General features: G+C 37.8%; 1 protein-coding gene across 2 annotated transcripts; it reads left to right on the forward strand.

Moving 5' to 3' along the window:
• The first annotated feature begins 5,965 nt into the window (after positions 1–5,965).
• Positions 5,966–6,605, forward strand: LOC121987675. Of its 2 annotated transcripts, none has more exons than XM_042541409.1 (2): positions 5,966–6,095; positions 6,160–6,605. In XM_042541409.1, the coding sequence occupies exons 1-2, from the start codon at positions 6,055–6,057 to the stop codon at positions 6,452–6,454; spliced, it is 336 nt and encodes a 111-aa protein (XP_042397343.1). In that variant the 5' UTR covers positions 5,966–6,054; the 3' UTR covers positions 6,455–6,605. The 2 variants fall into 2 exon arrangements, with proteins under 2 accessions (XP_042397343.1, XP_042397344.1); XM_042541410.1 differs by having other exon boundaries at positions 5,999–6,095; positions 6,169–6,605.
• The last annotated feature ends 3,805 nt before the right edge of the window (positions 6,606–10,410 follow it).

Genomic DNA, 10,410 nt, shown 5'->3' on the forward strand with positions numbered 1-10,410 from the left:
ACAACCATTCCATCTTGGTTGTGAGCTACTATTTATGATTTATAAGGAACTGATAACATGATCTTCTGTGTGACACCACACATCATGTTATCTATAATATAAATTAAATAGACAACTGTATTTATTATATAAACACAGATATTTGACCAATGCGATTCTTATTTCTAAATAAATGTTTATACAAAAGCTAGGCTTTTAGTATGCATTTCAACAATAGGAACATGCACAAAGATCAACCATTTAGTGGCGAACCAACTAGGGAGGTTGAGAGAGGCTTTAGCTCCCTAGCCTGGCTGCCATCCACTGGACATCGCCGGACTGCAGGAAATTTTCCTGACCGACACAGGATGATGAGGAGGCTTTAGCTTCCCCCACCTGGACACCGCCCACGACGCTTGCTGCTTGTTGCTAGTGCTGGTGCAGTAGTGCGGCGCACTGGCAGTACGCTGTAGCGTCAGTGCCGCTATGCGCAGTGCACCTATGCAGTGCGGGTGCGCCTGTGCTGTGTGGGTGCGGCTGTGCCTGAGAAAAAGGAGCGAAGGACTCGTTTTCATTATTTTTTTCATTTCTTTAGCATTTTAATTAAACACTGTGGCAAGTGGGGGCTTAACTGCCCAAGTCAAACAAAACAAATAATAAAACAAAAGCTAAACTAAAACATTAAACATGGACAGAAGGACTGACGGATACAGATATAATGCCTCTTTGTTTTCCTTGGCCTTCGTTGCTTCGTAGAAATAGAACGGCGGAAACCCTAATCTCTCCAACTTCAACTCTCCAAGGCTCTAGAGTGACAGAGTCTAGAGTCCAGCCACCAAGCCTCTAACCAAGTCTCCTAGTGAGGTGGTCAATGGAGTCGCAGTCTCGCTCGCGGACAACCAGGCGTCAGATGGCGGCATGGTAGCACTCTAAAGTCTAGTCTAGTAGTCTCCATTCTCCAACTGAGTCTCCAAGGCTCCAACACCATTTGGATAAGGTCACCATAACTCCATAAGGTTATAACTTAGATTTGTTGTGTTTTAATTTTTTTTTTATTGTTGGCTTGTTTTTGGAAATGTACATAATACATTTGTAGTTTAGTTTTCCATTAGCTTGGTAGTTTTCCATTAGCTTGGTAGTTTTCCATTATTATTTGATTTTTTTTGTAAAATGTATCGAATTACATTTATAGTTTAGTTTTCCATTAGTTTTTCATTAGATCGGTAGTGGTAGTTTATTAAAGTTTCAGTTCAACATATATTTTTCCATTACATTTGTAGTTTTCCATTAGATAATTTATTTTTTTAGTTATTTATTTGTGTAGGATATGGAGAGATTTTTTAAATGAACTCGTAGTTTCGGCTCCAGCTCCTCTAATGAGACGAATGTTATTGAACAAGTGGGAAATCAATCCCATGTAGAATTAAATTTGGATGATATTGTTAGTGATTCAGAATTATGAAAACCAATTGAAGAATTTTATATTGCTATTCGAGATCAAGCTCAAAGAGAGTATGTGCTCCGAGGGCCTTGTCAACCAAATGGTTATATGTATCTAAAAATAACTTTTGATAATCAAGAAAGGAGTTTTCAAGAAATTTGATATAAAAAATATACATGGCTAGAGTATAGCATATTAAAAGATGTTGTATTTTATTTTTAGTGTTATCTTTTCAAACCATTAAATAAAGAAAATGTAGATAATGCCTTTATAAAAGATGAATACAATAATTGGAAAAGAGCATTATGTAGGATCGAAAAGAATTTAGATATCTCCACAATAGCATGATATTGTCCATTTTGGGCCTAGACCCTCATGGCTTTGCTCTTGGGCTCTACCCAAAAGGCCTCATGCCAATGGAGATATCTTTTTCTTATAAACCCATGATCTTTTCCATGTGTTTTCAATATGGGACTATGTTTGCAACCTTGCAACCCCAACAATCCCCCCCTCAAACAAAGGACCATGGGCTTCCCACGTCCGATCCTCGACCCACCAGGTCTTCCTGTCCTTCGGTCTACTCGACCTACTAGGACTTCCTACCCCTCGGTCTACCCGACCTACTAGGATTTCCTGCCCCTCGGTCTACCCGACCTACTAGGACTTCCTTGCCTAGTCGCAACTAGGACTTCCTGCCCCTCGGTCCACCTGACCTACTAGGACTTCCTGCCTGGTGTCTGGTCCTCTTGATCCGAATATAGGAGCCCCCACTTTCTTTGTTCGAGGTCAATATTGTACTCACATGGTTCAATCAGACCATAACTCTTATGCACAGTCGGCGGTTAAACCTTCTGGCAGTCCGGGCTCTGATACCAATTGTAGGATCGAAAAGAATTTAGATATCTCCACAATAGCATGATATTGTCCACTTTGGGCCTAGACCCTCATGGCTTTGCTCTTGGGCTCTCCCCAAAAGGCCTCATGCCAATGGAGATATCTTTTTCTTATAAACCCATGATCTTTTCCATGTGTTTTCAATATGGGACTATGTTTGCAACCTTGCAACCCCAACACATTAGTAAGATTCAATCGTCATATGGGGAGTGTGATAGTTGTCACAATAAAGTGAAGCTAGAATACAATTTGAGTCTTTTTTTAAAAAAAAGATAGATCCACTACCTTAGCAACCCTCTAGTACTGGCCCCACGGATACAATTTGAGTTTTTTTCAAGATCAAAGGTATAGTGTGAGATATTTTACGAGTACATAGTCATGATATAGAAATTGTTTATCACACCTGTTTAACAATAATGTTGGATATGGCACGCTTTTTATTAAAGCAAGGGAACTAGTTCTTCAAATGGAGGTAATTTTCTTGAGTTGCTTGAATGGTATAGTCAACGAAATGAAGAGGTTTCCAAATTTATAAAACAAAATGCTCCTGCAAACAATCAATTGACTTTCTCAAAAATTCAAAAGGATTTAACACATGCTTGTACCTCAGAAATCACACTTGTTATAATCAATGATATTGAAGATAAATTATTTTCTTTGATGGTTGATGAGGCTTGGGACAGTTCAGTGAAGGAGCATATGAGAGTTGTTTTGAGATATGTGAATAAAGAAGGATGTGTGATTGAATGATTTCTTGTAGTTGTGTATGTGCCTGACACTAGTTCTCATTCTTTGAAAACATCTATTAATGCTTTATTTATGCAATATGATTTATCATTATCTAGATTTAGAAGCCAAGGATATGATGGACTTCAAATATGCGTGGTGAGTTCAGTGGGTTGAAATCTCTAATGCTACAAGAAAATTCATTTGCAATGTATTTTCATTGTTTCTCTCACCAACTCAATTAGTTCCTGTTGCTGTTGCCCATGACAATTTTACTGTGAGTGAATTTTTTGGGTATATCACCATGATTATGAATATATCTTGAGCATCTTGTAAGAGGAGAGATCAACTTAGAAAGATTCAACATGATAAGATAATTGCTGAATTGGAAAGTGGAGAAATCACTAGTAGAAAAGGAAAAAAAATATCAAGAAACTAGTTTAGCAAGACCTGGAGATACTCGTTGGGGATCACACTACTTAACATTACTTCGTCTATGCTCTATATAGTCTTTAGTGATAGAAGTGTTAGGAAATGTACATGATGTCACCTCTTATTCTACGAATAAAGGTGTCACCGTAGGTTTAATTGAGAAGATGCAGAGTTATCAATTTATTTTTGTGTTACATTTGATGAAGTATATATTGAGAATTACAAATGAGTTATCACTTTTCCTACAACAAGGGGATCAAAATATTATTTAAGTCATGCCCTTGATTAGAAGTGTGAAATGTTGACTACAAGATTTCAGGGAAGAAGGATGCTAGTTAATTTTGAAACAAGTTAACACATTTTGTGAATTGAATATGATTCCAATACTTGATATAGAGGACAATATTCTAAATCGTGGTCATGGCAGACGTAGAGGGCAACTTATCACTAATTTTCATCATTATCGTGTAGAGATTTTTTATCAGGTATTATTTCTAATTTTTTTTGTTAAAGAGATTTCATTGATTATTAATATTATCATGGTTGCAAATTTGAATGCCAGGTTGTTGATTTAATTATACAAGAGATGAATAATCATTTTTTAGAAATTAGTACGAAATTACTTAGTTGCATATCATGTCTTCATCCAAGAAATTCTCTCTCAATTTGATGTTCGTAAACTCATCCATCTTGTTGATTTTTATCCCGAAGACTTCTTTGGTACTGATTATTTATTTTTGAAATAACAACTTATGAGTTACTTTTATAATCTGCAGGATGATCCTTAGTTTTCCTTAATTCATGACTTGAGAATTCTTACTCAGAAATTGGTTGAAACTGAAAAACATTTCGTTTTTTTTTCCATTGGTTTATCGTATGATAGAATTCACATTAGTTTTACCAGTTGCAATTGCTTCCGTTAAACGATTTTTTTTTCGGCAATGAAAACTGTGCAGACTGATATATGTAATAGAATGAGAGATCAATGGATGAATAACAGTCTAATTGTATATATTGAGAAGGATATTTTGTTTACAATTGAAAATGAGCAAACATTGTAATATTTTCAACAAACGCAGTCTCAAAGAATCCAATTGTTTTCTCTTGTACCGACTAGTTTGTTGTTGCATACTTCTATGCCAATCCCGAAATGAAGCTCGCTTATAGAAGAAAGGTAGACTTCTATAACCCTTGAGATATCAAGGCCTAAAAGTTTAGTGGGGAGAAACTTGACAGGAATTCAAACATGTGATGCATGATGATTACATTTTGTTCTTTTTTTTTCCGCTATATTTTGCTATTAGGAATGATAATTAACATCTTCTATTATCTATTGGAACTATTATCTTGATAGTGATTAATCTACAGAAATTTTTTAATAAACTTTATACTAATGTTAATATTTTGATTTCAAGTATATGCATCTTCTATAAGTTGTGATACTTTATTAGTTATTTTTTATGTGCTAAACTTTTTTAAAAAATCTATGTAGTACAACCTACCACTCAAAACAAAAGATGTTGTTGACGTAAAACTTTTATTTATTAAATATTTTTATTTAATCGTAAAAAAAAATCTCTATGCAATTAAGCCCCTGCCCCCCAAACCCCCCAATCTTTTTTTTTTCCTAGTTGCAAAAACCCTGCAACCATTCCTCTGCCTATGTATGATACGTTCTATTACTATACTAGAGTACCAATCTAATATTATTTTGGATGAATTGAAATGCAACGAAGAAGACTGCCGATAAAAAACAGCTAAACAACACAGCTAAAATTGCTCTCCAAGTGATTAAAACTACATCAAAAATAATGCCGCATCTCTTATTCCTCAACTAGCCACTGACTCTGCACATACCTCCCTTCATTTTTGTCAGATAAATAGGATTTTTTTTCTCCACAAGCTCAAATCTAAACTGATATCTTTTGCTACACTTGCTTAATTACACATTAGATTGAAGGAAGGCCTTTGCTGAAGCTACGCTCAGGCTGCCGATTTCTGGCTGTGGAATCAAGGACACAAGCAACAACAGAAGCAGAGCGCAGGCACCATGGCGTGGGTCTGCTTCTGTTTATCACTGCTAACATTCACCGTTCTTGGAACACCAATAGCAGCTACAAGCTAGCTTTGACCCCCCTTCAAAGGTATGACGAAACTATAAAGGAAGCTAAAATATTAATATGTCCAATGATCCTTGGTCGCTGCTTGTTAGTTGTAATGCAAAGGAATAACTATACCGTTTCTGTTAAGTTTTTGCTGTGCATGGCCGACCAAGAACAATGTGAACTGCACATCAGTAAGATTGCCTCAATATTCTACGAAATGACCCAGGGTTAAACAACCCAACGGCCAATGCGAATAAAGCCACAGTCATCTTCCTCTCCTACAAGACCCGCCGAACCACGATGATCAGGTCCATACCTCGAAAGCAAATAAAGGCGATGCCTTCCCATACATTATTCTCACCATCACGTTATCTGAAACCCACCTTTAGCTTTGAGCCGTAGGAATTCGATTCTTTTTCTATATAAACCCTGTTCAAACTTTTATTTCTCTAGGAGCTGTTTTGGCCCTGCAAGCATATGGGACGTCCACTACTTGCAAGATCAGTAAGATTGCTGAGGTACATCTCTGTCCAGTTTCAATGCATTTTAACAAGAAAAAGCTAAGAACTGAAGGAATTGCAGTGTTGACAGGGGGGTGAGAAACAAGCATGCAGCTCCTGCACATGGCTGCATGGGTCGAGTCAAGAAACAGCAACGTGCAGCGGCGGCTGATGGAGAAGGTTGCTGGGTTCCTCACCCGAGGACAGGGATATATTACCCTAAAGGCCATGATTGGGTGATGGAAGACGTCCCAGAAGGAGCGTCGTCGTTCCCAAGGACTTACTGGCTCAGGAGGGACAGTTTTGAAGATGTTGATAAATCAGATGCAGATGTCTCCACTCGCACCAACTATGATCACCCATTCCTCGGCATATAGTTTTTAGGTTAACTTGTAGAACTACTACTAGTGAATAACAGTGTCCCAACTGTCAGTCAGAATCTGAATGTCTTAATCTCCTATGAAGTTGGAAATGTTGGATTAAAGTCTCTTATAAGAATTCCAAGAGCTCTATAAGCTCTGCTTCTAATCTGACATGTTTCATACAGTAGTCTAGGCAAAATTTTCCTTTTGTTTTTTGTTAAGGTCTTTAACATTTTAAAAAAATAAAAAAAATTCTTTTTCATTCGAACTTGGACCGATAAAATTGTTTAAAAATCAAAGGAACGGTAAAATCTGATTTACTTTGTATAGTTTTGATTTGATGATATTTTAAAATTCAACTATTACATATCTAAATGTAATAAAATAACAAATAAATATTATATTTTATTTTGATTAATTATAATGAGCACATAAAGGACTAATCTATCCAAGTTTATAAAACTATATAAAAGATTATTTTCAAACATTATAGAACAATCAATAAATATCAAATTTTATTATGATTGATCATGCTAAATTAAATCATCGTGATGGCAAAAGATGAATACGCTCGTCCTCTGTGCCTCCGTCAACCGGTCCCAGGATCAACACAGAGGAGGTAAATCACGGGCGGCTACTAACCTTTGGAATAGTGACTAGCACATAAGAGAGATATTTAGCTCGATTTTATCGAAATTTGAACCCTAGATCTCATGGTGGCAATACACACAACACGTTGCATGTGTAATATAGTGCGAATGTAACTAACTTTCTTTAATAAAAAAATTAATTTAGTTTTTTATATCATACTACACTTGATTTTAGCAAAAAGGTCAAAAAAAAAAAAATAAAAAATAAAAATAAAAATAAAAATAAAAATAAAAATAAAAAAATAATAATAATATAGCTAACCCAAAGTATTTATATAAACTTTTATTCTTGCGATATTGTCAATCTTAAGATGCGGGACTAAAGAGAATCATGATAATTTATATTTTTTATATAAAAATAATTAGAGAAATTTTTTAATAAGTCTTAAAATTATTTTTAGTGTGAAAATAAAAAAAATATTAACATATATCTTTAAGTGAGATTTTGTCAATATCTCACTTAGAAAGTATAAGAATGATTAATGAAGAAGGGTGGAGTGTTGTTGTGAGAACCCCAGCAATCAGCGGAGCCAAATTGGCGTAGATAGCCGTAGAAGAGAATAAGAAAAGACGGAAAAACAAAAACGAGCACTCGAAAACAAAACATTCAAAGATAATAGCGAGATTAAAGACTTCATGAAAACTGAAAAAAAAATTAATATTTAAACAGACTAGCATTCTACTTTGAGTTGTATGGATAAAAACTCCTATGTTGTATGGATAAAAACTCCTATATTTTTATTGAGGAAGAACAAGAAAGAACGAGGACAAAAGATTATCGACGAGAGAGAAAAAGAGCGTCCTTTGAGAATATTGCTGGCGAGGAAGGAGAAAGGTGTTGAATCATAAAGAATCGATAGAGGAGGGGGAGGGGGGGGGGGGGGGAATATCGAAAAAAAAATCTTCGTAAAGAGTTAAGCAGCGGAAAAAGAATAAGGAAAAGAAGAGCAAGGCTAACACAAGTTCTTTTACTTGGTTCGGAGCCTGTGTCGACTCCTACTCCAAGGCCCGCACACAAGGGTGCTTTCGGTGGGCAATTACTAATAATTCAAAATCAGAGTTACAATGAAATTACAAGAATTATTAGTAAAGAAAATACCGACAATTATGAAAACTAAGACAGGAAGAAATAAAACTTGTCGGTGAGCTTTTGGTAGCGTCGCGGAGCACTGAAGATATGATCGTGAATTGTGTTTTGAGCTTCAGCCTTGACCCTCCTTATATAGGAGGTTCGGGGCGCCTGGAACCTTCAGGGCACCCTGGTGGTGACGTAGCCGAGCCAACTAGTGAGCTCCACGTGCCTCAGTGACGTTGAGGATAAAAGTTCACCTCCGGGCGCCTGGGTACCTCCCGGGCGCTCGGACCATGTTTTTCAGCAGATTCCTTCCTGCAAGAAAAACGTTAGTCTAAGGCACTCATATATCCTGCAAAACAGATTATTAGCACAGTTTATAATTCAATAGAAAGAGTATGACTTAGATTCCGTCTTTCCGAGACCGGAATCTAGTCATGATCTCGACTTAGAGTTCCGAAATGGTTCTAAGTCGGATCGGCGTCTAAGTTCCCTTCCTAAGAACGCGTCCTCACAATCACTCCCCTCCAGTGACTTACCTTTACTTATCTGTCAGACGTCCAGTCAGTCCTTCGACCGGTCTGGACTTTGCACTAGCTATCCAGTCAGCCCATTGACCTAGCTGAACTTCGTGCCAAACGTCCGGTCAGCCCGTCGACCTGTTTGGACTTCGTACCAGCTATCCGGTTAGCCCGTCGACCTAGCTGGGCTTCGTACCAGACATCCGGTCAGTCCGTCGACCTGTCTGGACTTCTCCTGCACACTCGGTCAGAGTGTTAGATCAATAACAAAACTAACTTGTCACGCCCCGGAGGAGTCCCTGTCCGAAGAAATTTCAGTAGCACCTCCCCTGTACGGCGGACAATCTGAAACTTTCTACATCCACAATATACATCAGCCACAGGTGACTGGAATATACACACAACCACGCAGTTTATAATACAGCCTACTCGGCTGATACAATAAAAAAAATACAACCACGCAGTTATATGTAAAGCAGCCCACTCGGCTGTACCAAACCAAAACACAACGGAAAATGACAGAAACCAAATATAAACCAAACACAAAACTGCTAGCCGGCTAGGCTTACACAACCAACAATAATACAAAATACCACATAACAACTTCAAAACTCCAGAAACAAAACCGGAGCACAAACTAAACACACTGACACATAAAACAAACAAAACATAAATGAAACCGATAGATCTTCTGAGGTGACGTGGGGACCAGCAGACAGGACACTCCAAGCGACATCATAACCGACCTGGTACCTGAAAAAGATAGTGTACACGGGGGTGAGTTCAACAACTCAGCGAATACCAATAGACATGCCTAGTAAGATATATCTAACAACAATAAATATGGAATACAGCTTCCTAATCATATATAGGAAATATGCAAAACTAGAAGGTAACTGAGGAAGCTGTACTCACCAGGAACTCCTATCCAGAACAAAAGGGTCATCAAACCAGACACACAATATGCCACCTGTATGCATGTTAAACAAATGCATCCACCAAAATGCAGCATATAAGTGCAGCAAACACAAGCAAATAAATGCAATAAATGCATATGGTGCCAATAACATGGTCACCCCTGACGCCAGTCAGTCATCTCACACTCAATGGTGAGACTGAGTGGGTAGGGCTGTGACAACCGTGCACTCTGACGTCACTGCTCTTGATGAGTGACCGAATAGACGGGATGTTGTCGGAGTACACACATACTCCTACCCCAAATCATAAATGGGGGAGCGCAATGCTCTCATCTCCCGGTACACCATGACGAGGAGGGATCCCTGACGTGCTACCACGCTGCGTCACACTACCCATGAGCGGACCAACGGAGCACCGAACAGAGCAAACTGTCGTGCTACCACGCTGCGTCACGCTACCCATGAGCGGACCAACGGAACACCGAACAGTGATGAAACTAGCGGTATGCTCTACAATAATGGAGCAGCCTATCACGCAGTATGCAATCATGCGAATGGTGCATGAAACTAAGCATGACAATATCATGATCCAAATCGACATATATATATAAAAATGTGTATCCTAGTACAAGTAAGTCAAATCCACATATCTAGGGTATACAGGTCCTCTATGGTATAACAACCTAGGTCCTGAACATATCCACCTCCATAAAATATGTACCAACAATGTACAAGGATCAAAGCAAAAGGTCTAGGTACACAGATCAGGGATGATATAAAATTATAGATACATATGTCAGATAATAAAAAT

This window comes from Zingiber officinale, chromosome 5B (assembly GCF_018446385.1).
Source record: "Zingiber officinale cultivar Zhangliang chromosome 5B, Zo_v1.1, whole genome shotgun sequence".
Taxonomy (NCBI): Eukaryota; Viridiplantae; Streptophyta; class Magnoliopsida; order Zingiberales; family Zingiberaceae; genus Zingiber; species Zingiber officinale.